The sequence below is a fragment of the Pelophylax lessonae genome (genome assembly GCF_965119305.1).
Source record: "Pelophylax lessonae genome assembly, chromosome: 1".
Taxonomy (NCBI): domain Eukaryota; kingdom Metazoa; phylum Chordata; class Amphibia; order Anura; family Ranidae; genus Pelophylax; species Pelophylax lessonae.
This window is the reverse complement of record NC_138768.1, coordinates 352,339,873-352,366,446: the sequence shown is the minus strand read 5'-3', so window position 1 is coordinate 352,366,446 and position 26,574 is coordinate 352,339,873. Positions and strand designations below refer to the sequence as shown.

General features: G+C 41.3%; 1 protein-coding gene across 1 annotated transcript in view; it reads right to left on the bottom strand.

The window, feature by feature from the left end:
* Nucleotides 1-26,574, bottom strand: part of SLC28A3 (solute carrier family 28 member 3) — a 114,110-nt gene that overhangs the window by 79,736 nt on the left and 7,800 nt on the right. The window contains exons 2-3 of the mRNA XM_082265603.1: nucleotides 2,244-2,333; nucleotides 1,374-1,432 (exon numbers count right to left, since the gene is read on the bottom strand). Of these exons, the coding sequence (XP_082121729.1) occupies nucleotides 1,374-1,432; nucleotides 2,244-2,333 (149 nt within the window). The remainder of the gene's footprint in view (nucleotides 1-1,373; nucleotides 1,433-2,243; nucleotides 2,334-26,574) is intronic.

The following is a 26,574-nucleotide window of genomic DNA, read 5'->3' as shown; positions in this document are numbered from 1 at the left end:
AGTTGTAGAGTCTACTGTAGTGGCCAAAAACTACAGGGAACAAGCTCCTGTCATCGTTGGTGGTGTTGGTAGTATAGGACTTAAAAGCAAATGGAATGGAATGCATCCAAAAAAGAGCACATTTTCTGCCTGAGTCTTAAAAAATGACCCTCTGCAGTAAGTCCGCATTCACATTGATCCGACTTGTCAGACGACTTGTCAGTCGCGCTCACGCTCCCATTGTGTAGTACAGGAGCCGTTCTAAAAGGAGCGACACAAGTCGCTCCGACTTAGAAAAAGGATCCTGTACTACTTCGGGGCGACCTGGAGGCGACTTGCATCGACATTCATTTTATGAAGTCCGTGCAAGTCGAGCCGAAGTCGCGCTGCACGCGACTTCACAGGTCGCCCCCTAAGTCAGAGCGACGTAGTGTGAACAGAGACTAAGTCTGAAAAATAAAAGCTGAGTTCAAGAGTTTTAACCATAGAATCCAAATATTTTTTTAAAACAGACCTAGCCTCAAATATATTTTTTCCTGTGAGTGTGTGCTAATGAATCCATAAGTATAATTGTATTTGCCCCTTAAAGAGCTAATTTTTATTTCTCTCCAGTAGGATGGCACAATCTTTGTTCAAGCGATGCCAAGGCTCAAGATTTGTTTACCAGTCGAGGATGTATGCCAAGGGAAGACATAATCACATAAATCCAGGTTTCTATAAACGTATTTTGGTGTTCTCATCTGTGCGTGTAATTGCAAAGACCAGTCTCCTGCTGCAGCCTTTCATCTTGAGAGCTGCCAGAAAGTTACAATGCCCTAATAGTCCTAATATTAGTGATGGGAGGGTAGGAATACACACCTCCCAACTTTTTGAGATGGGAACGAGGGACATCTGTTAGCAAAAATATGTAGGCATAGGACACACCCCCTGCCACTCCCCCTTAAAGGAAACTTATACAAAAACAAAAGATTAGTGCTTTTTTACTACCACTATTCCTTTATACTGGCAATTGAGATTTTAAAAATGCAGCCATTTAGACATTGGATGAAAGCTATAGCACTGGGAAACACTTTTTGAAAGATACAATGTGCATTTTATATGCAACAATATAGATCAGACCAAAATGAGGGACAAATGAGGAGGAAAGAGGGACTTCATTCCAAATCAGGGACCGTCCATCAAAATCAGGGACAGTTGGGAGCTATGGGAGTATGAGGAACGCTGTCCTCCTGTGAGCAGTAGACTGACAACAAAATTCTTCTAATATGCTCTTCTCATGCCTAGGCACTGTCGCTTGAACTCAAGAAGTGCTTTTTAATTGCTATACATTGAGAAAGTGTCTTTTACTTATATTTTTGGCTATTGTAGTTATATTTGGTAAATAAAAAGTTTACCTCCTTTGTTTTGCGTCTGCATCATGATATTTAGCCTGAGGTATTGAACTGTCTTCTAGCTAAATGGAAGATCCAAAAAAGTGATGAATAATCAATAAAAGAACAAGAAATTCTAAATACACTAATAAACATTTTAAAAATGAATGAGGTTTTTAACTACAATTTATAAAGATATCCCAATTTATCCATTTTGTTAATACAAGCTGACTATTATGTTGAGATCAGGAGTTCTAGCATGCATATGAAATAGATCCACACGTTAAGTATTCACTTTGAAGACATTTTCCATGAAGACTGCAAAAATACACCCTACTATAATGATGCAACTGGATTTTCAACCTACCTAAATTGTAATTAAACAAATTATGATCAAAGAGGAAAGTTACTTTCCTCCCACACATTAGCTAATTACCGATTCTACTTAGTATTCCGTATAAGGGTAGTTTACAAAACAAGCCATCTTTTACTAAGTATACTTTAATGTAAACCTTGAACTTTGGGTATTTGTATATGTGTGTAGTTAACTTGGAGGATGCTTTCATAAGAATAAGGGCTGCATTGTCAACGCTGCCACACAAATATGTCCTAACTATGTTATTGACCGTTTGCCCAGTTTGTATTTCTGAAGCTTATTATTAGTTGTGCAGAAGTCATTGTCAGTAATGGAAATGTGCAGCAAATTGATATGAATGTTTCTGCCACAAAATTTTTCTGGGGACCTTTAAATCATGTTAAATTTAATGAAGATTTAGAAAATACAGGATAGGTGATTGTTGGTGATTAAATATAGCATTCAAAAGTTCTATTTTATAAAATGTTCTTTTTTACCTAAGTATTACTACATATACTCATATTATTGGTTTATCTTACCTGACCAATATTGACAAAATCTTTATTCGAGTGAGTCCTGTCTTGGAAATCATTATTGGTAGATGTTTCCTTGTATTCAGAATCATCATTCTAATAATAAAAATAATAGGTTATTTGTACTATTAACCATTTGTAAAAAATCAAAAAAATATGAACGCAATTATAAGCTGTAGATGAGTCTTTAATCGAATGTATATAATACATTCACTAATAGTTCTAGAGTTTTAATGTCCAGCAAAAGTTTTTCTACGTGTGGACTGTCAGAATGGCAAAGCGTTAGAAGCTCTGTCATGCTTTTACACCTGTTAGGGGGAACTTCTTCTTACTCAGGGGGTTCTACCACAGAGGGACACAGATATTAATAATAATGAGATTTCACCCCACATCATGTCTTTGTGACCACTATCAATGGGATGAGAAGTAATAGATGTTTGACCCTTGCTTGCTTGATCTAAAACTTTATACTGTATGTATATATTTATATTTATTTGCGCTGCTGGCTGGCAGGATTGTGGATGGTGTGTATGGATAATCTTGTTTTTTTTTACACAGGTTTGGTAAAGAGATTTATGGCTGATACACAAACATTTTGCACCAGCTCGTGATGCTCCTCTTTGTCTTACATGGGGCCCTGGCCTCTTTTCAAAGAACAGTGGACGTCATTCTTTCTTAGCCTCACAAAGCACATGCTTAGGCATATCTAGATTATGATATATTTTTGTCTTGACTAGGATTCCCACCTAAAGAAGGTCCTGGTAGTTCAAGACTTAATTTGAAAAGCTTGTTATGAGGCAATCCAAAACAATGCAGGATAGGTATTGGCGAATCCTGGAATCTGGTCTACAGCATTGGGCAGGGATGGTAAAGAGCATTGGGCAGGGACCGTAAGGCCTCCGTCACTGAAGCATTAAATGTTGGCCCTAGGTAGGGTATTACCCGAGGTTTATGCCTAGCTTTGTTATTATAGCAGCTCCACTTACGACCCTCACTAAAGGAGCCCAGTTCTAAAAAGGAATAAAGAGGCAGAGAGAGCTTTTCAACAACTGAATGTAGTATTGTGAAATAGATCAGCTCCCAATATCAGTCAATAATTTCTTGTACAAACGGATGCCTCTAATGTTGGCCTTTGAACAGTCTTGTCCCAGGAAATTGATGGGGAAGGTCATCCAGTAACATAACTCAGCTCTTCTCAGAGAGGAACTATTTATTAGTGTAATGTCAGGGCTGGGCTCACAGCAGCTCTCTTCTCTGTTTTCAGGCTGCTCAGCTGTCAGGTGACTGTCAGCACTCATTGTTTCCTCAGTGGCTCACCTGGTTATCATTATCTGCTCATCAGTCCCCCCTACAGCCAACCCCTTGTGGCTATTTAAGCTGCCTTGTTCATTCCTTTCCTGCCATCGCCTGGTCAACATATCTGGAGTTTCTCTTCTGTGTTCCTGTGAAAGACTTTGCCCAGCTGATGTCTATTCTGGTTCCTGATCTTGTTCCTCTGCCTCCGACTATGCTGATTTCCGTTTTCCTAATCACTGGCTCGTTTGACTTTCCATTTTAGCTTCTGACCCCTGGCTTATGTTTTAACTACTTTTACTGTTCTGTACCATTGTTTACCATTACATTAAAGGTGTTATTTTTACTGCATTTTCTGTCTCAGTCTGATTCATGGTTCCTGACATGTAAAGTCAATGCCTGGCTATGAAGTGGACATCAGAGTCAATAAGGTATCACCTTTTTGGGCAGAAGGCTCTGATTAATTACAGTACATTCTCCTCTATAGTGGATGGCTCAGAACAAATGGAACGATGCAAGGGTCAAGACTGTACATTTTATGTAGAACACACCCAGGGGCCTAGCAAGAGAATGTTGGACTGTCAATGGGTCCACTATATTTTGGCAAAATGTGCTCCTGCCTACAGGTCTGAGAAGAGAGGGAGCGTATGAGAAGCACTGTCTAGAGTGATTGTGGACAGCATATATGTGTTACCTAGGTTTCTTACATACATATTGTAGGGGTTCCAGGGTTTATGACTGATATGGAAAAAACAAACTTTGTGTTTTCTTAGAATCTCAATAAATGTTGTTATGGGTCCTTGAGCCCAAATACTTTGTAGCTCCTGGTAACCAGACCGTGCTATTAATTTTAGGTGTCCACTGGCCTTTATATACTGTATATATAAGATGACTGATGATCAGGGTTTTCTCTCTCTCTCTGTTATTGGAGACTACTGCTGGATTAAAAGACTGAGTGCTGACAGAACATTAAAAAAGGTATATGTTTTGCCTGTTTGTGTTTGGGAACCCTGTTAGCCAAGAACTGACCTGAGTTTATTTATTGGCCTTGACAGGCAGATCTTTTTATTTGTTTCTTGCTATGGACTTGCTGTACAAAGTCTTTCTCCTCTGAAATTTTTTGTTCACTTCCTTGCCAAAAAAAAATGGCAGGACAAACCTGTTAGGACTGAACCTGGGTGCCCCTGTCTAATGCCTGGTTTACCGCTGCCAATACCAGTTGGGTCTGCCCATTACAATATATACATATGCATATATTTGTTTTTAAAAAACGTAATATGATCTAACATTAACCTTAAAAAAAATGTCTATCTTTTTGGCAAATGATCAATTCATTAGGTTATCATGCCCTTTTTCAATATTTGAAAAATAATGATGTACACCTGTCATGAGAGAAATATGGAGGCTGCTGTTTCTGACAGTCTGACCCTCTGCAAATGCTATCTGACTGATTGTTATGCTAACCCAATAGCTTAAAGTATATGTATTGCTAAATTTTCTTTTTATTGTTTTGTGTAAAGCAAGGAATAGTTAGAATCCTGTAATGTTTTTATTGTTTGCCTGTGTCCTTGCTTAATAGATTTACTCTTTCTTTTTTTATAGGTAGCCATTGTCACTGAGACCAAAATTGTTTTTACCAAAATAAGAGGTGAGGATATATATTGTTATGGGGACAAGTATTCTGGTGACAGCTTTCTAAGAGGAGGGTTTTCCTTCATTTTGTAGAGATTTTCTCTCATTTCCTATCTGCTTTCTTGATTTGTGATCACTGCAGGAAGTAATATTGTAACTGCTGGTAACCTGCCAGATAGCTGGTAGTGAACAAAAGCTCTTTTTTGCATTTGGCACTGAAACATGAAAACATTTCAATTAACCTTCATGAATAGAGCTGCCTGCTCTATAATTTTATTTTTATCATGGTATTTTCTGCAGCTGTCTCCTCTAGTTTCCAAAGGTCTAATGCTAGGTTCACATATTTGCTGAGTGATAATGCATAGTAACATGTGGGAGTTGGTGCAGTTTGTTGCTAAGCCATTTATTTTGAACAGTGCCCCAAATAATTCCCGAATGCACCACAGCGGCCCTGCATTTTAGCACACCACAACTCACAGATGTAAATCATCCATGCTGTGCCTGGAAAAAGATTTTTTGCATTGTGGTATGTTGGCAGCCCAATAAATAAATGGGTTACACAAATTAACGTGTGCGTGGTAATGCACTGCAATCATGTGAACCTGGCCTAAAGCTTTACCTATTTTCTCAATGGCCTGGAGCCTAATTACACTAAGGTATGAGTGTTTAGCACTCTTGTCTTTTAGAAATAAAAAAAAAAATAAAAAAATCCAGGCTCACAAATGTGTGATTAAGTGTAAGCAATACCTAAAGTGTAAGCAATTTTCTCAATTAACAAAACGTACTTATCACATACATAAATAAAATTAAAAAATGAAACCACTGTTGTAGCACATACATTATCTGTGTATAAATAATTGAATAAATCAATCATAAAATTGATGAAGTTCAAGAGAAGTTCAAGTGCACAAATCCAAAAAGTGTGGCGCATTTGTGAAATAGTCCGAAAAAAGTCCCAATTCCAACAAAATAAAACTCAGTGAAAAAGTGCTTTTCGTTATGGAAAATTCGCTGTAGTGCTACGGTGCTGGGATAGGATTAGTCATGCAAGTGCTGGGATAGGATTAGTCATGCAAGGCAGCTTACCAGATTGACTGATTTCAACAAAGGAGGTCTCACACAGTGCTTATACATATAAGAAATATCTCCTCCATTCCACTCAGCAATGCATGCCATTCATCCAATATTGATAAAACTCACTACCGCTGAGCAGTTTACAGACACAAATACTGGTTAGGAAATAGAAAAAGGCAAAGCTTCATAGTGCAGTTACATTTTTAAACCATTTAATTAAAAAGTATTGCCCTTACAGATCAGCAGGAATCTGACAGCATATACAGCACAGTCAGCTTCCAAGTACAGCTGCGAATCCCGGCAGCATGCACACACGATGGCGTCACCTAATCAGCTCCACTGACACGCTTTCCCCAAAAGGGCATCTTCAAAGAAGCCACAAATAACCTAATTGGTATTTGTGGCTGTAGACTGCTCTGTGGTATGGGCACTGTGAGTTTGACTCTTGTTTTTTAGACCTAGTGTTCGGAAACTGAATCCTACTTGGGACACTAAGCTGCTTTAATGTTTTCAATGTGTTTATGTAGGTCCCTTCTGGGTGAACTTGTCCCTAGCCCCACTTTCCTGTTTACCCATGACTAGTCCCAATCTTCTGCTCAGGAAAGAAAGGAGATTGGGTGCCACCTAGAAGCACAGACATTTGAAACTACAACTGGTCCAAAAGAGCATTATATGGTAGCTATTTGTGTGCCAAATAGCACATTGAAAATTTAGGCAAGTATGTTCTCTTGTCCTAAGCACAACTCTGAAGTTTTCAGAGAAGGAAGTTACAGGCAATCATGACAAGTCTAGATTAACGTAAGAGGACTGCAGCATAGTAATAGTAATTTTGATTATACTTGATTTTAAAAGTTTTTCTTTTATGACCTTATGTGTGACCAAATGGGCGGAGTCTAACGTCACTTCCGGTTGTCGGCCGTGGAACGCGGAAGCATCCCGGCGCGCACCGTTCTTCTGATCCTGATCACCGTAACGAGTGAGTCTGCTACGTTGTTTTTACTATTGTATGGATTTAACATTCACCATAGGGTCTTCCTCTGTTTATGTGAGCACCTAGGGCATCCGCCACCGGCTCAGAGCTGCTCCCCTACTACGGAGAAGAGACCCCCCGCACAATCAAATATACAGGTTGTATACCTAAAACGCCACCTGGTGGCTATTCATGGACTTTACTTCCATCATTTATTTCCACTTAATCACAATATGTGTGGCACTTTTATCAGGTATCTGTAACCTGAGAATACACTTGTGGTTTTGGGACCAATTTTTTATGCACGTTGATCATTATATATAATTTGTTGTTTGCACATACCATCACAGGGTTGTAGTGGTTTATTTTTTGGATATATATGAATAAAACACCTGTGTCTTTTTAATTTTTATTTTAGTGATTTTCACTCACGTTTTCTTGGTGATACTCTGGAATTTGTAGGTCACTGTATTTCATTTATTTTGTGCCAATTGTGGCAGTATACACTATTTATTTATTTTCTAAGGTAGCGCCAACACCAATCGTCACATATTATTTCTTCACTTTCACCTTTATATTTAAGGGTTGATTGGGGCAGCTTACACCTTATTTTAACTTTCACCCTCCCATCATAATCCGTAGCGCTGGTTTTTTTTCCTTTATCATGACATCAAACATGTCCTCAAAAAAGCACTGGCAGTGGCAGCCCCTGCAGCATAAAAAATGCTTGGCTGGTGAGAAGCCATATGGGTGTGCCGAAGCAATTCAGAGAAATGATCATTTCTCTATAGCGGTCACCCTGCTATGGAAGGGTTTTGTCACCCTGCCATAGCAGTTAACCCTACACTACACTACGGTCCCCTTACACTTAACACTTTCCCTACAGAAACTAAATTTTTGAAGCTAACTTAAGTGTAAAGGAGCACTCTAACTACACTAGATATCCCTTTCCTCACACTTATAAATAAAAATCAAAAAATCTCTTTTTTTTTTAATTTTTCAATAATTGGCTTTTTTTATCAAAAATGACAATTTTTAAGAACTTTTTTTGTGTGATTTTGTGTCTGGGGGGTCTAAAAGGTGTACCTGTGAAGTTTCAGCTCTGTAGCATGTCCAGAACCAGAAAAAAAAGATCATATAGGTGTTAAAGGAGGGTCCCACATCCCTGTTCTACTGAAAAATTATCTTTTTTTTTTTTTCATGGTTCTGGACATGCTACAGAGCTGAAACTTCACATGTACACTTTGTAGACCAAAATAAAAAAATCTCTCTTTTTTTTTTTTTTCAATAATTGGCTTTTTTTATCAAAAATGACAATTTTTAAGAACTTTTTTTTGTGTGATTAATAGTTAATGGGGCATGACCCAGAACCCTAGGCACTTTTTAGGGGCATTTATTGGGTTTTAGGGCTTAAAAATGGTGTTTTTTGATTACCGAAGTTCGGGTCCCATTGATTTCAATGGGGTTCTGAAATCCGAACCGAACTTTTGGGAAATTCGGGTGTTCTGGTTGAACCGAACTTTTCAAAAGTTCGATCATCCCTACTAGTCACGGCTAGGCCGCTGCTTCACATTGCCCTTGGCTGTGAAAGGAATTTCTTAAGCTTCCTGAGGTAAACTCTATCCTGAGGCAAGCTGTGCTCTGAGGTAGACTGTACTGCTGAACAACTTCAGGGCCCTTCCTGGTGCCCCCTTTATCCCTAATCTTCAGGGTTAACTACTTGGCACCCCTTTTCTGTAACACTTTGTGTAATATGGCTCCTTGATCCCCTGACTTCTCTGGAGTGGTCCCATCTCCTAGGCAGATCCTTAGGCGGATCTTAGTACTCACAATACTGTTTTTCCCAAAGACTTCTGCCCAACAGCTCCACTGGTCAGCACACTGGATCCTCTGCAGCCCAGCTCCACACCTGGTTCCTAGGCCGACCGCCTGGACCACCTTTCTCACACCTGCAGGAGGAGAGACAGCCATCCACCTCCTCCTGGGACTTTGCTCCCACCAAAAGACACCCTGTCACATGCCCCCTCAGGATATATTCCCAATCCCAGGATGCATTGCAGCAATGCCCACCCACTGGGACAGTCATAAACCCTGGTGTGCTATTGGTTAGGTTTCCTCCACTGTCCAACAAGCTCCCTTATTGGATACAATGGGGAGACTCCCTTAGACCCAATAAATCACACCTGGAAACATGTGACAGGCTAAACTAACAGATTAGGCTCTCCTGATAAGCAGAAAGAGCCACCAAATGAGTTTACCTAGCACCTACCTAGGAGGGTGTCAAACGTGTTATAAATAAACATAATGCAATAATGTAATATTACTCAAATTAAAGCATCTGTCACTGTTGTTAGAGTAGAGAATTTCATGGTGCTTTTGCTCTACATAGACTGACCTCTCATAGTTTGTGATTAACAGTTGTCCTGCAGTTAAAGTGTGCTTAAACCCAAGAAAAAAAAAAGTAGTGTAAAGAAGTTTACTAGACTTTGAAAGTGGGGGCTACATTCATATTATTTTTTACAGAACCATTTACGTTTATTTTCACCTGGTGTTCCTGAAAAAAATAGTTTTACTGGTATATATAACAAACCAAATAAGAGAAGTTCATGGCGTATACTTTAACCACTTTAAGACCGGAAGGATTTGCCCCCTTCCTGACCAGGCCCTATTTTGCGATTATTCGCTGCGTTACTTTAACGGACAATTGCGCGGTTGTGCAAAGCTGTCCCCAAATAAAATTGATGCCCTTTTTTTTCCCACAAATAGAGCTTTCTTTTGGTGGTATTTGATCACCTGTGCAATTTTTTATTTTTTGCGCTATAAACAAAAAATTAGGGACAATTCTGAAAAAAAAAAAAAAAAAACAATATTTTTCACATTCTGCTATATAAAAACATTCTCCCAAAAAAAATTTAAAAATCAAAATGTTTTAACATTTTAGGCCAGGTGTTCTGCTACATATTTTTGGTAAACAAAAATCGCAATAAGCGTATTTTGATTGGTTTGCGCAAACGTTATTGCCTCTACTAACTACGGGAAAGATTTATGTCATTTTTTTTTTTTTCTAGTAATGGCGGCGAGCTTTCTTTTTTTTGCGGGACTGCGACACTGTGGCGGACAGATCGGACCCTTAACTGACATTTTTGACACTTTTGGGGGTACCAGTGACATTACAACAGCAATCAGTGCTAAAAATATGCACTGTTACTGTAATAATGCCATTGGCAGGAAAGGGGTTAACCCTTCAGGTGATCAAGGGGTTAAATGTGAGCCTAGGGGAGCGATTCTAACTGTGGGGGGGGGGGGGCGTGGCTTCTGAAATGACCATAGAGACATGTGATCCTATATAGAAGGATCACATGGGCTTTATGATCATTTCAGGGAGAAGTCTCTTTCTGGCACATAGCTTACATAGTTACATAGTTACATAGTTAGTGAGGCTGAAAAAAGACACAAGTCCATCCAGTTCAACCTATGATGTGTGTGTGTGTGTTTGCTTTTAACCGTACATTGTATACCCCTGTATGTTGTGGTCTTTAAGGTGTCCATCCAATAGTTTTTTGAAACTATCAATGCTCCCCGCTGATACGACTGCTTGCGGAAGAGAATTCCACATCCTTACCGCTCTTACAGTGAAGAACCCCTTACGCACTTTAAGGTTAAACCGCCTTTCCTCAAGTTTTAGTGAGTGGCCACGTGTCTTATTGTATCTCCTTTCTCTGAATAGTTTGTTCCTTATGCTAGTGTCGCCAGTACAGTATTTGTACATTGATATCATATCCCCCCTCAATCGTCTCTTCTCCAGAGAGAATAGGTTCAGTGCTTGTAGTCTTTCCTCATAGCTGATGTCCTCCATTCCCCTAATTATTTTTGTTGCCCTTCTCTGGACTTTCTCCAGTTCCAGCACATCCTTCCTGAGGACCGGTGCCCAGAACTGGAAAGCATACTCCAGATGTGGCCGGACCAGAGTCTTGTAGAGTGGAAGAATAATCTCTTTATTTCTGGAGTGAATCCCCTTTTTTATACAACCCAGTATTCTGTTGGCTTTGCTTGCAGCGGCTTGGCATTGCATGCCACTTCCAAGCCTGTTGTCTACCAGTACCCCCAGGTCCCTTTCCATCCTAGACTCACCCAGAGGTTCCCCCCCTAGTGAGTAGCTTGCTTTCTGGTTTCTGGCCCCCAAGTGCATTACTTTACATTTTTCTACATTAAATCTCATCTGCCATGTAGTTGCCCACCCCGTTATTTTGTTCAGGTCTGCTTGCAAGATTTCCACATCCTGCATAGAAGATATTGGCATGCCTAATTTAGTATCATCTGCAAATACTGAGATTGTACTAGATATCCCCTCCTCTAGATCATTTATGAATAAATTAAACAGGATTGGTCCCAGGACAGAACCCTGGGGGACCCCACTTTCCACACCCGCCCAATCCGAGTACTCCCCATTAATCACCACCCTCTGTACTCTCCCCTGGAGCCAGTTCTCTATCCAGGTACTCACCTTATGGTCCATACCTATCTTCCTTAGTTTGTACAGTAAGCGTTTGTGGGGAACGGTGTCAAAGGCCTTTGCAAAGTCCAGATACACCACATCCACAGGCTTACCTTTATCTAAGTGGCAGCTCACTTCATCGTAGAAGGTTAATAGATTGGTTTGGCATGAACGATTTTTCATGAATCCATGCTGATTACTACTTATAATACCGTTTTCATTACTAAAGTCTTGTATGTGGTCCCTTATCATCCCCTCCAAAATTTTGCAGACTACTGATGTTAGGCTGACCGGCCTATAGTTACCCGGGATATATCTCGGCCCCTTTTTAAATATTGGTACCACGTTGGCTTTTTTCCAATCAGCTGGCACCATACCTGTCTGTAAACTATCCTTAAAGATCAAGAATAATGGTCTGGCAATCACCTGGCTGAGCTCATTAAGAACCCTTGGGTGCAAGCCATCCGGTCCCGGGGATTTATTTATGTTAAGTTTCTCTAGTTTAGCTCTAAGTCTATCCTCTGTTAGCCATGGCGGCACTTCCTGAGGTGTATTATTTAGTTCGGCCTTACAAGCGGGGTTCGTTTAGCCCCCCGATTCCTTTGTGAAGACTGAAGAAAAGAAATTGTTTAACACTTCCGCCTTTTCTCTGTCCTCAGTGGCCATTTTTCCTTTATCATCTTTTATGGGGCCAATGTGTTCTGGCCTCGCTTTCTTACTGTTTATATACTTAAAGAACTTCTTGGGGTTCTTTTTACTCTCCTCCGCTATATGTCTCTCGTGTTCTATTTTAGCCGCCCTGATTTCGTCTTTACATTTCTTATTACACTCTTTGTAGTGCTTAAATGCTGCCAATGACCCCTCAGTCTTGTATTTTTTGAAGGCCTTTTCTTTAGCTCTAATATACATTTTTATGTTGGAGTTTAGCCACCCAGGGTTTAGTTTTGCTCTTTTAAATTTATTTCCCTGTGGAATGCACTGGCCCACCCCCTTGTTAACTATGCTCTTGAAGCACTCCCATTTTTCCTCCGTGTTCTTTGTTCCCAGGGTTCTATCCCATTTGATATTTTCTAGCAGCGAGCGCAGTTTAGGGAAATTGGCTCTTTTGAAATTCAGTGTCCTTATATTACCCTTGTGTTTCCTATTACTGTAATTAATACTGAAACCAATTGACCTATGGTCACTGTTCCCTAAGTTGTCCCGTATTTCTATATCCATGAGCAGGTCTGTATTGTTGGTAATCAGTAGGTCAAGTACCGCATTGTTTCTTGTCGGTGCATTCACCATCTGACCCATGAAATTGTCCTGCAAAACATTTAGGAACTGCCGAGCCTTGGCTGAATGCGCGGTTCCTTCTGCCCAGTCTATATCAGGATAATTAAAGTCCCCCATTATAATGACATTTCCCATCCTTGCTGCCAATCCTATCTGTAACATGAGGTCCACCTCACCCTCCTCCCTCTGGTTTGGGGGCCTATAGCATACGCCCAATATTACCTTCCCCACCGTGCCTTTCCTTTGAAGCTCTACCCATAGGGATTCTGCCTCGTCCATAGCTCCATTATTAATATCATCCCTCATATTTACCTGTATACTGTTCTTAATATACAAACATACCCCTCCCCCTTTTTTACCCTCTCTATCTCTGCGATAAAGGGAATACCCCTGAATGGTCGCCATCCAGTCATGAGAGCTGTCAAACCAAGTCTCAGTTATCCCCACAAAATCTAAGTCCTCCTCAAACATCAGCAGCTCCAGCTCTCCCATCTTGTTGGCCAGGCTTCTGGCATTGGTATATAAGCCTCGTAATTTTGATGTTTTTAGGCTGCTCTCTTGATTTTTCCCCGTACCCACCCTGGGTATAGGAGCTCCGAACACCCTACCGCTAATGCCCCCATTTCTGTCCTCTGAAACTTGCTTTCCACTGGCTAATTCTACATCTGTACCCTCCCCCCCATTCCCTAGTTTAAAAGCCCCTCTAACTTTTTGGCCATCCTCGCACCCAGTACGGCTGCACCCACCCCATTTAGGTGCAATCCGTCCCTACCAAAGAGCCGGTGACCGACTGAGAAGTCGGCCCAGTTCTCCAGGAACCCGAAACCCTCCTTACTACACCAGCTCCTCAGCCACTCGTTAACTTCCCTAATCTCCCGCTGCCTCTCTGGTGTGGCTCGAGGTACAGGTAGTATTTCGGAAAATACTACCTTGGAGGTCCTAGTCCTCAACTTAGCGCCTAAGTCCCTGAAATCGTTTAGGACTCTCCGTCTTCCTCTGCCTATGTCATTGGTACCCACGTGTACCATGACAGCTGGGTCTTCCCCAGCCCCACCCAATAATCTGTTCACCCGATCCGCTTGTAGAATTTGGGAAGTATATCAAATGATTCTTCAGAATTTCCAAAGGAGCTATGTGCCAGAAAGAGACATCAGAATCATCGCTGTCGTCACTTTCCGTACCTGATGACGAATATTCCCACGAATATTCCCACGAATATTGCTCAGTTCTTCGAGTAACTCCGTTTCACTGCTGCCATTTTCCAGTTCGTCTAAAAGCGCTTTTGCGCAAAAAGAATGCTTTTTGTACGCCATGGTCGTTCTCTATTTTCCAGGCACAAAGAACTGGGAAAGCACAGGCAGGGCACTGGAAAAGTCACTAGGTGCAATACTGTGGTGAAATGGCATGATACAGTGTAATACGTTAGGATCACAACTTTGTATTATGTCATTCCGTGTATTTACATTTTTGTAATTGCCGCTGGTTACACCCCCCTGCGTCGCAACGCTCGCAGGGAAGGGAACCGGAAGACAGGTGCCGACATCAGCTGAGCACACAACGGGAGGACGGCGGGGGATCGCAGGGGAAGGTGAGTTTTAAAATATAAAACAACAGATTTCCATGCAAAACAATGTACCGCTTTTAGCAGAGAAATTCTGACATAATCAGACCACCAGGGAGGTTAAATAAAACATTATAATAACATATTTCAAACAAATGACAGGAATGAGATGACATTCAAAGGACACTAGCAAGATGAAATGTCCACAGGCAACATACGAACTTTACATTGGCAATCTGGGATTTGCCAATTAAAGCTAGAAGCGGATTGTTTGCTATGGGCAACTGCTCCAGTTTATGCCTGTATTTTACATGCAATTGCTTTGCCAGTACACAAAACCATAAAAATAAGTAAATAAATTAGCAAAAGCACTGTGAATATTCACAGCATTATGTTGTGGACTCAAATGTATAAATTAAGCACCCTGATCAGAATATACAGTATATCAATATCTTCAGCCAACGTAGGTTCCTTTTGCTTTGTTAAATTGTGTAGCACACAACCAGCCAGAACAAATTTCGTGACATTTTCAACAACTATCTGTATTGTCGAGAGTAAAACCATTTACTTTGAAGAACAGATACCAAAAGCACAATTATCTGTCTATATTTAAAAAAATGTGTATGGACACATTATATTATTCCAAACACCTCCTCTTCTACGATTAAAACAGGCTAATTTGGGCCTTTAGTGTCAGGCAGAGGCCACCTGGAGGAATTCTAAAATTGCCATTGTAGATTTTTCTTCCCATCGAGGCTGATGTGCAAAACAACACGAAATCATCTAAAATTTGATAAGCGCCAACATCAATGGTTAAAAAACTTGGTTGACATCCACCAAGGGCACATCACAATTGAAAAGTACTTTTTATGGTAAAGAAGCGTGATCGGAAATGCAGAAGCATCTTGACCCTCACATGCTTTCTGTCCCTATGATTTCAGTCCCCAAGACACTGCCAGAAGACATGCATCTAAATATGTATAAGTTAGATACCAGTGCACATAAGGCCTAAAAGCAGCTGGAAAGGTCAGAAATGGTTTGTTTTATTACTCTATTACTGCTTGTTGGAAATATGTAAATCATTTGATATTGATAGCTTTAAAAGCCATGTCTACATACATTACTGTTGTCTCTTTCTTCAGTAGAGCTCCTTTAACCACTGTAAGACCGAAAGGATTTGCCCCCTTAATGACCAGGCCCTATTTTGCAATTCGGCACTGCGTTACTTTAATGGACAATTGCGCGGTTGTGCGATGCTGTAGCTAAATAAAATTGATGTCCTTTTTTTTTCCCCCACAAATAGAGCTTTCTTTTGGTGGTACTTGATCACCTGTGCGATTTTTATTTTTTGTGCTATATATTTTGAAAAAAAAACAAAACAATATTTTTCACATTCTGCTATATGACATTCTCAAGAAATAATTTAAAAATCTAATTTTTTTAACATTTTAGGCCAATTTGTTTTCTGCTACATATTTGTGGTAAAAAAAAAAAAATCGCAATAAGCATATTTTGATTGGTTTGCGCAAAAGTTATCGCGTCTACTAATTATGGGAAAGGTCTATGTCATTTTTATTGTTTTTTTTTTACTAGTAATGGCGGCGATCTGCAATTGGGGGTACCAGTGACATTACTACAATAATCAGTGCTAAAAATATGCACTATTATTGTAATAATGACACTGTCATGGAAGGGGTTAACAGTATAGGTGATCAAGGGGTTAAATGTGACCCTAGGGGAGAGATTCTAACTGTGGGGGGGGGGGGCGTGACTTCTGCAATGACACATAGAAGGATCACATGGGCTCTATGGTCAAGGCAGGGAGAAGAACGGTTGGCTGTGTTTACAACAGTCAACCGTCCTTCTCTCTCAGCGGGGAGCAATCGCGGGTGTCAGGCGGGAATTGGAGCCGCCTGACCCCTGTATCGGCTTCCCCGCTGCCGAGTGGGGGCGGGAGCGCACTGCCGCCGGCGCGCGTTAGCCCCCTAGCATCCTGCGTGCGACCAACTTAGACCTATGTTGGTTTGTGCAGGAGAGCCACCCTGCCACAGTAAAAAAGCGGCGGGTGGTCGGGAAGTGGTTAAAATTGTGTGATGAAGGGAATGTTCTAGTTAGCAGCTTCTCTGCTAGCATGCACAGAAGTATAACAGACATTTAAAGTGATTGTACTTACCTGCTCTGTGCAGTGGTTTTGCACACAGCAACCCCGATCCTCTTCTCGGGTCCCTCGCTGGTGCTCTAGGCCCCTCTCCCTTGCTGAGTGCCCCCAAAGAAAGCCACTTACTGCGGGGGCATTCGTGAGTGCTCTCTCCCAAGCCAGCTCTCTGCATCCATAAGACACAGAGAGCATGGCTCAGCCCCGCACCCCAATCCCACCTCACTGGCTGTGATTGACAGCAGCGGGAGCCAATGGCTACTGTTGCTGTATCTCAGCCAATCAGGAGGAAGAGACCCGGGAATATTAAAGCGGCTCTTCAGTCATTTTTTTCATCTTTCCATCTAATAAATCCTCTGCCCTTGTTGTTTTAACTTTAGATAGTAAAACATTTGCCAGTAATACCTTATATTGCCCACTTTCTCTTTATTGTATGGTAAAAGGTCTAGGCTAATGACATCATGCACAGCTATGCTCTCTTGCACTCTAATGAGAGTTTGCCAGCAAGAGAGGGGGGAGGGTCGGGAGAGTGGAGGAGAGATGAGTTATTGGAGGGCCAATGACAGCTGGAGAGCTGGAGGGGGCTGGATGAGGGTGGAGATAACAGAGACTGCAGAGATCCATGAGTATTCATCCAGAGAAGAGAAATGTGCAGGCAAGCAGAGGTGTGAATGTGTCTGCATATATGTGTATATATGTATATATGTGTATGTGTCTGTATATATGTGTGTGTGTGTGTCTGTGTGTATATGTATCTGTGTGTGTGTGTGTCTGTGTGCCTCTGTGTGTCAGTGTAAATCCAAGAAGTGAACAGGCAGCAGCTTCAGCTGCCCACAGTTAAAATGGCTGCAGCCAGACTTAGTGGAGGGAGACTGCTACAGCATATTTGGCAAGTACAGAATCACAGTATATATAAAATAATATGCAAAGTGGTTAGAGGTAAGCTTCAGAATGGCAAAGATGTTTTTATTACAAATTATGTGACCAGTCTGCAGTACCTCTTTAAGTTTGCTGAATGTTAAGTCATGGCAGCCTCCACGTTTATCTCAGGATAAGTTCCCTTTAAATTGTAAAATATTATTTAGACATTTTTAACCCTTATCAAAAACAATCATTTTTTGTTCAAAAATATTGTTAAATACTTTTAAATTAAATACTTTTGAATAATGGTGGTTACTATAAGTTTCCACAACTACTGTATACGTTTCCACAACTGCTTTTTGTTTCCTGATTTACAGTATCTCACAAAAGTGAGTACACCTCTCACATTTTTGTAAATATCTTATTATATCTTTTCATGTGACAACACTGAAGAAATGACACTTTGCTACAATTAGTGAGTGTACAGCTTGTATAACAGTGTAAATTTGCTGTCCCCTAAATAACTCAACACACAGATATTATGTCTAAACCACTGGCAACAAAAGTGAGTACAAAAGTGAAAATGACCAAATTGGGCCCAATTAACCATTTTCCTTCCCCGGTGTCATGTGATTTGTTAGTGTTACAACGTCTCAGGTGTGAATGGGGAGCAGGTGTGTTAAATTTGGTGTTATCGCTCTCACTCTCTCTTACTGGTCACCTGAAGTTCAACATAGCACCTCATGGCAAAGAACTCTCTGAGGATCTGAAAAAAGGAATTGTTGCTCTACATAAAGATGGCCTAGGGTATAAGAAGATTGCCAAGACCCTGAAACTGAGCTGCAGCATGGTGGTCAAGACCATACAGTGGTTTAACAGGACAGGTTCCACTCAGAACAGGCCTCATCATGGTCAACCAAAGAAGTTGAGTGCACATGCTCAACATCATATCCAGAGGTTGTCTTTGAGAAATAGACGCATGATTGCTGCCAGCATTGCTGCAGAGGTTGCAGTGGTGGAGAGTGCACAAGAAAGTCCGCAAAAAGTTTGCTGAAGACAAGCAGACTAAGGACATGGTTTACTGGAACCATGTCATGTGGTCTAATGAGACCAAGATAAACTTATTTGGTTCAGATGGTGTTAAGCGTGTATGGCGGCAACCAGGTGAGGAGTACAAAGACAAGTGTGTCTTGCCTACAGTCAAGAATGGTGAAGGGAGTGTCATGGTCACTGGGGCTGCATGAGTGCTTCCGGTACTGGGGAGCTACAGTTCATTGAGGGAACCATGAATACCAACATGTACTGTGACATACTGAAGCAGAGCATATTCACCTCCCTTTGGAGAGGTGCGCCACAGGACAGTATTCCAACATGATAACGACCCCACACATACCTCCAAGATGACCACTGCCTTGCTAATGAAGCTGAGGGTAAAGGTGATGGACTGGCCAAACATGTTTCCAGACCTAAAACCTATTGAGCATCTGTGGGGCATCCTCAAACTGAAGTTGGAGGAGCGCAAGGTCTCTGGAAGAGGACTCCAGTGGCAACCTATGAAGCTCTGGTGAACTCCATGCCCAAGAGCTTGGAAAATAATGGTGGTCACAAAATATTGACACTTTGGGCCCAATTTGGACATTTTCACTAAGGGGTGTACTCACTTTTGTTGCCAGCAGTTTAGACATTAATTGCTGTGTGTTGAGTCAATTTGAGGAGACAGCAAATTTACACTGTTATACAAGCTGCACACTTATTACTTTACATTGTAGCAAAGTGTCATTTCTTCAGTGTTGTCACATGAAAAGATAGAATAAAATATTTACAAAAATGTGAGGGGTGTACTCACTTTTGTGAGACACTGTATATGTAATTAGTGGTTACTCTCAGGTAAGCCTGGGACAAATGTTCAGTACAGAATTACATGACCAGACAAGAGACAACACCACAATGTTATGTATAACAATTTGAAACAAAAGTAACTTTGATAAAATTAAAAAATAGTTTTCTCTTCCTCGTGAGTTACTTGGCATGCAAAAAGCAGCTATTGTTGAACTATGGCCACATTATTTTAAGTATTGCTGGCTACGTAGGTTTTAATTAAGAGACAGTCTGCAAGCATAAGTAAAATTTATATTAATTTCAACTGCCTGCTCTTCACAATCCCCACTTTGCTCCAGACAGTGGAAATATGTCAGCTTGGTTTTACTAAATAGCAGTTTGCACCATCAATGGATGATTTAAAATTATATAAAGAGGAGCCTTTGTCAAATTAAAGCTGAATTCCAGCAGAACAAAGAAAGCAGAGATCTACATGAACAACATGAAAGGGATCGAAGGTCACTAGTGTTTGGCACCCTTATTTTTTTTAAGAAATTAACTAGCAAGGCCTAAATAAATAGTAAGGAAAACATAGCAAAATATTTTAAAACAAATATCACTTTAAAAACATAAACTTACACTGCCTTAAGAGTGGGCATTGTCAGTCAGAAGAGCAGTGGACAGTGTTAGTTTGGCAGTAAGCGGTGCCAATAGAGCAGTGGATGGTGTCAGTAGAGCAGTAGACATATCCGTAGGGCAGAGGTTGGTGTCAGGAAGGGTCCATTACCTCCTGATTTGAGCGTGCTACCTTGTTTGGCCATGGGCTGGGAAGGCAGAGAGTCTTCTGTGTCTGTGCCCTCTGGGAGTGGTCGCCCCAGAGGTGCTCTTAGTAGCAAGTTTTGTCTACCAGGCCTCAGGTTCTAGGCCAATGCACATTCGGCATGGCCACTTTTTTATTTGCTATTTATTTTTCTCCTTCACTTTTGTTTGTGTTTTCTCACGGATGAGGGGTGTGAGTCCTCGGGCTTACACTGATGTCTAGGGGGAAGATGTGTGGCCCTCAGGTTCCTTCCTCCCCTGCCTCTGGGGGGTCTCTCTTCGGGGGGGGGGGAGCCCCTGGACCAAGTATTCGGTGGTGGCTTCGGATGCCCAGAAGAACAAGGTCTTCCAGGCCTTCTGGCCAGGCAGACCATGTAAACCTTTGTCCCTGTCAGGAGCCTTGCGCCCCAAGGGGATCAGGGTAGAAGTCCTACCCCTTCGGTAGGGGGACTAAAGCACACCCTTAAGTGCACTTTTTAGTGTGTGTTCACATGCACGTTTTTTGTTCACTTACGGGTTTTTTCGTTGAGGTTTTTGCACCACCGCGGATTTAAAAGAAGGTTGGTGTCAGTAGGGCTGAGGTTGGTGTTAGTAGGGCAGTGGATGGTGTCAGTAGGGCAGTGGACCTAATCAGTAGGACAGAGGATGGTGAAAGAAACTTTTTATTTTTATTTAATTTTTTTTTACAGTTTTAAATTGTAATTTTTTTTTTACAATAATATATATATACATATATATATATATATATATATATTTTTTTTTTTTTTTTTAAGGGGGAATTGGTGAAATTGTAGAGGTCTAAAAAGAGGACAGACACTCCCCAGCTCCTTTCCCTGCATCCTGAGTTGCACTGGATAGTGAATGAATGGTAAGTTCACTGTGTTAGGCGGGTTCCTATTCATTCACAAACAGAAGCATAGTAAACACAGTTTACTTGCTTCGATTATGAACGAACAAAGTGAGGGATTGGTACCAGTAAATGCCACCCATCCTGTCCAAATTAGGGGGCTGGCAAGGAAGGTTTGTGGTCTACCCGTCACCTACCCACAATCAATGGATAGATCACGATCGACTGGTTGCCTACCTCTGCTGTATGACCTTTTATAGAGCTGTTTTTATTAGCTAGTTTTTAATGTAGGGTGTATGGTGTATACCTTTCTTCCTTCCACACAGGTCACGCTTTGTTCCTTACACCATGAGATCTCATGATCCTATTCACATTGGCAAATCAGTGATGTTGGAACTCCTGATCTGCATGCTTGTTCTGTGTCAGTGAGTTATTAAAGAAGCAGAGGTAACATGACAGCCAAGCTAATACTGTGTTGCTGTATCTTTCTGAATTGAATGTTATATATAAGGGACTGAATAGCAGTTCTAGGGTGCAATTTGCTAATTTACAGGAAGCTAAAATTTCTTGTAGTATCTCGTATTGTACAAAGGACCATTTACTATAGAATTAGCAGGGTGATCTGGCATGTTTGCTACTTGGCTCTAGAACATGGGAAAGCTTGACTTAAGTTAGTTGCAAAAACATTGTGAATATTGTTAATGGTTATCCAGATTCACTAATCAATGAAGGCATGAATAAAGGAATAGCCCATTTTGTAATGAACTACTAGCTTCACAGAGATGTGAACGGAGCATAAGAAGGCATTTACTCCTTGCAATTTTTTACCATACTTGTCTGCATGGAAAATATAGAATGTTAGATATACAGTATAAGCAGGTGGTTCCAAGAGGGTTCTGGGTTAATGTTATTTTCTTGCTGGGTGCATGCCCTCAAGTTAATTAGGCTAACCAGGTGCAAATTGTTAAAATGTCTTCTAATTGCACTGGGGTATATTTACGAAAACTGGTACACTCAGAATCTGGTGCAGCTGTGCATTGTAGCCAATCAGCTTCTAACCTCAGCTTGTTCAATTAGGCTCCTTTCACACACTCCGTCCGTTGGACGGAGTCCGTTTTTCTCAGCGGGGGATCGAGCTGCCGATCCCCCGCTGAGCAGCAGGAGGACAGCTGTGTCTCCGCGCTGTGTGCGGAGACACAGCTGACAGTTCCCCATGCATCTCTATGGGGGAAATCGAATGTCAATGGACCGTCAGTCCGTACTCATCCGATCCCATCCGATCCGCTGGACGGATGGAAAATAGGGTTTCCATCCGTCCAGATTTGACGGATCGGATCGGGTCGGATGTCAGCGGACATGTCTCCGCTGACATCCGATGCCCCATAGGAATGCATGGGGGGACCATTCAGATCCGCCAAAAAAACGGACAGGCGGATCTGAACGGTCCGCCTGTGTGAAAGGGGCCTTAAGCTTTGGCAATAAAATCCTGGAAGCTGATTGGTTTCTTTGCAGAATTGAATTGATTTTGCTCTCTCCAGCTTTAGTAAATAAACCTCACTGTGTCCTCAGGTTGACCTGCTGAGCTGGTGGTGTCTGAAAAAGAAGAGTTAACACTGCTGGTCAGGTTTTCCCAGTCTTTTTCAGAAGCTTACCGCCTCCTGCAGGTCATACCATATAAATAGGGCTCACTAAGTGCCCTAGAAGCTGCTGCGGAAAGACTGCCAAAATGTAGCTTTCATTCTGTCAGAGTAAATGACCCGCTTGATGGGGTGGTGGGAGTCCAGTTGGGGTTTCCAGTGGGGTCTGGAACCTGTGGACCCTTATGGACCTTTAGCTGCCAAATATGAACTTACTGCCTTGTGAGTATACAGTATTTACTGAATCACAGATTTTATGAGATTCCTGCTACCTCTTGTGGATTACTGCCTAAATGGACTCTTGCCTTGAAAGGATTCCTTTTATAGACTTTGCCATCTGCCTAATTTACAGTCTGTTTATATGGGGCACTAAAGACCTTTGTTTGGAAAAGTGTTTGGAAGATGTCCTTGAGAACTGTTACTTTCAACTACTTCAGTAAAAAAAAATGTGTTTGTTCATCTAAACTGCCTGGTCTGATGTCACTAAAGGAATGCATGCACAGCATATAAAAAGAACAGGGCTTACAACAAGGGGGTTGAAGTTAGAGAAGATACAGTACAGAGTCTAATGAGCAAAATGTTGTAAAGAGGAAGGTAGAGTGCTATTGCTAATGACTACCATATTTGTGTCACTTGCTGATTCAGCCAACCAGCCAGGAAATGGGTGGCATGGAAAAGGTGATGAATACTCTGGTATTGAAGGGGTGTTATGCTTGGCTCCTTCACTAGTAGCCAGTTCCCCACATACCAGGAACGACCCCTTGGCACAGAGTACCTAGGGACTTCGCCGGGAGTCACAGGAGAGAGAGAGATTTAGAGGGGGCCTTGGGAAGGAGAAAAAGCATGGAGTTTTGGAGAAGTGTGTTTCCTGTGTCCAATAACAACATCCAGAGCATTGTCACTTGGAGTGAGGTGACAGAAATGCTGAGTTGTGAAGAGACCGGTACATGTTCTGCGATACGGGTTTCGAAATGCTGCACATCGGGAGGGAGAGGTGTTCTCTAACAGAAGTTGTGTCCAAAGTGCTCAGTGTTAACAGCATAAGGCATATGGCCGCTGATTACAAAGAGTTAACTGTGCAAGTTGCTGCTCGCTTCTAAAGTATGGAGCCTTGCCTTAATATTGATTTCGATATGACTGCTGCTCCTGCCTGTGATTCAAGAATTAATGAGTGCAGTTCTACAGTTTCCCCACTAGGGCACATTAGGAACCACCCACAGGTATAGCAAGCTGTCCATTGTTACAGCTTGCTAAGAGTACCTATGTTTTTATAAAAAAATTTAATCAATATAAAGGAGCTGATTAATGACTGACAGCAACAAAATAAAAATCTATTTCATATTAACCTTTTCTTGACATGTTGTTTGTATTTAACTGAAACTGAATAAGTATAGCTTACCAATTACTTATTACCAGGGTTTGCTAGTGTTCCAAGAATTTTGTTTATTTTCTAACCAGCGCAAAAATAATGACAGCTGACATCTAAGGCTCTGTTCACACCCGAGCGATTTTCAGCTTGTAAAACGCTCAGCTCTGAAGCTCCAAAATGCCCAACAAGCAAAATTCCATTCCATTCATTTCAATGGCCCCTGTTCACATCTGAGCATTCAGTCACCTGAAGCAAAATGCCTGAAGCTCAAAAAAAAGTACATGAGCTTTTTTTTTTTAGCACACGACAAGCTTTTTTGGCCCATAGGAATGCCTGACTTGAGTAGAAAAACACTCGTAAAATGCTCAAATGGCAGCTCTCCACCCCTAGTGCTTTCTATTGGCTAAACAAAAATGCCTGAAACTGTAAAACACTGGTAATACACTTCTAAAAAGCTGCAAAAAAGCTTTAAAAAAAAACTCTAAAAAGTAAATTGGTACGCTCAGGTGTGAATGGAATCTAATTGATTGATTTAGCCAATATCCCAGATTTTGAATACAACACATTTGACAAGTAAAAGATCACCCTGTTTCATGGCTCATGCTTAGTATGCTAGGGTTTAGATTTATCAGTGTATTTTATTTACATTCACCATTATTATTTAAACCTGGGGTCTTCAAACTATGGCCCTACAGTTGTTTAGGAACTACAATTCCCATCACGCCTTGTTAAGTTTGTGAATGTCAGAGTTTTACAATGCCTCATGGGATGTGTAGTTCTGTAACAGCTGTAGTTTGAGGACCCCTGATTTAACCACTTTACGACCGCTCACATTGCTGCTACTGCAGCAATGTGGCTCGTTATCGTCCAGCGACGTAGACCTACGTCGCTGGACTCCTCCCCTTGTGGGCGGCGTGCGCGCGCCGCCGGAGGCTCGCTCCCGCTGTTTTCAGTCACAGCGGGAGTCGGGGCAGGGGAGGAGCGGCGGTGATCACCGCCACTCTTCCCCGATCGTCGGGGAATCGAGTGTGGAGATCCGCTTGCTTGTGTAAACAAAGCGGGCGGATCTCCTAAGTGACAGACAGTGACAGATTGCAGGGTTCAGCATAGCTGAACCTGCGATCTGTCCCTGTGTCACTCAGTCACCTCCACCCACACGTCAGTAAGCACCAGGCATACATTAACCCCTCCCTCTACAATAAAAATGAACCCCTTCCCTGCCAGTGTCATTTTTACAGTAACAGTGCATATGTATCCCCAAAAGTGTCAAAAATGTCACTCAAGGGTCTGATCTGTCCGCCGCAATGTCGCAGTCCTGCAAAAAAAAAAAAAAAAAAAAAAAAAAATCGCAGATCGCCGCCATTACTCGTTAAAAAAAAAAAACACAAAAAAGGACAAAAATCTTTCCCTTAGTTAGTAAACACAATAACTTTTGCGTAAACCAATCAAAATACGCTTATTGCGATTTTTTTTTTTTTTTTACCAAAAATATGTAGCAGAAAACAAATTGGCCAAAAATGATAAAAAATTTAGATTTTTACATTTTTTTTTGGGGGGGGGGGGGGAATTTCATATAAAAAAATGTGAAAAATATTGTTATTTTTTCAAAATTGTCGCTCTTTCTTTGTTTATAGCACAAAAAGTAAAAATCGCACAGGTGATCAAATACCACCAAAAGAAAGCTCTGTTTGTGGGAAAAAAAGGACGTAAATTTCGTTTGGGTACGGCATTGCACGACTGCGCAATTGTCCGTTAAAGTCGCACAGTGCTGAATCGCAAAAAGTGGCCTAGACGTAAGACCGCAAAATCCTCCGGTGGTAAAGTGGTTAAACCATGGAATGCATCAAAATCAATGTCAGTGTCTTTTCCAAAAGTTATTAATATTGTATGAAAATATTTTAATTTCTGTATTTGTTTTTTTTAATTCACGCAGGAGTGAGGGTTGCTGTTAGAAATGATGAGGACCTGTACAGCCTACCTACAAGGCCACCTCTCCACTGAAAATATCAAATGATATTTTTGCTAAAATGGCACGGCTACCATGCTATGATTCTGAGCCATGGCAGAAATGATACCCTCGTGGATCAAGAAACATTCAACTGTCCCACAACTGCATACAAACCATGCTAATGTGGGGTTAAAGCAGGCGGTGAGGAGGCAATGTACCTTGCTGTCTGTCAAAGGCTCTGCCCTTGGGAGCAACACGCTGACGTCACTGATTCCCACGAGTCCCGGAAGGATGGGTTATTGTGTGTGCTTGTGATGGCCTACGCACACGATTTTAGGCATTTTTAAACTTCTATTCTGTAAGTGCAATATATTATTTTTACTTAAAAATAAAAAAATTTACAAGTTACACTATGTGGAGCTTATTTTTGGTAAACATCCATGATACTGATCTGAGGAGTGTGATGAGTCATGTTGGAAGACGCTTGATGGTTCAAAAGGCCATGGCTGGGTTTGGAGCCATGAGTGATTGTGACCTTTTGTAATGAGAGGTCCATAAGATCCTGTAAGGGAGTCTTTCACAC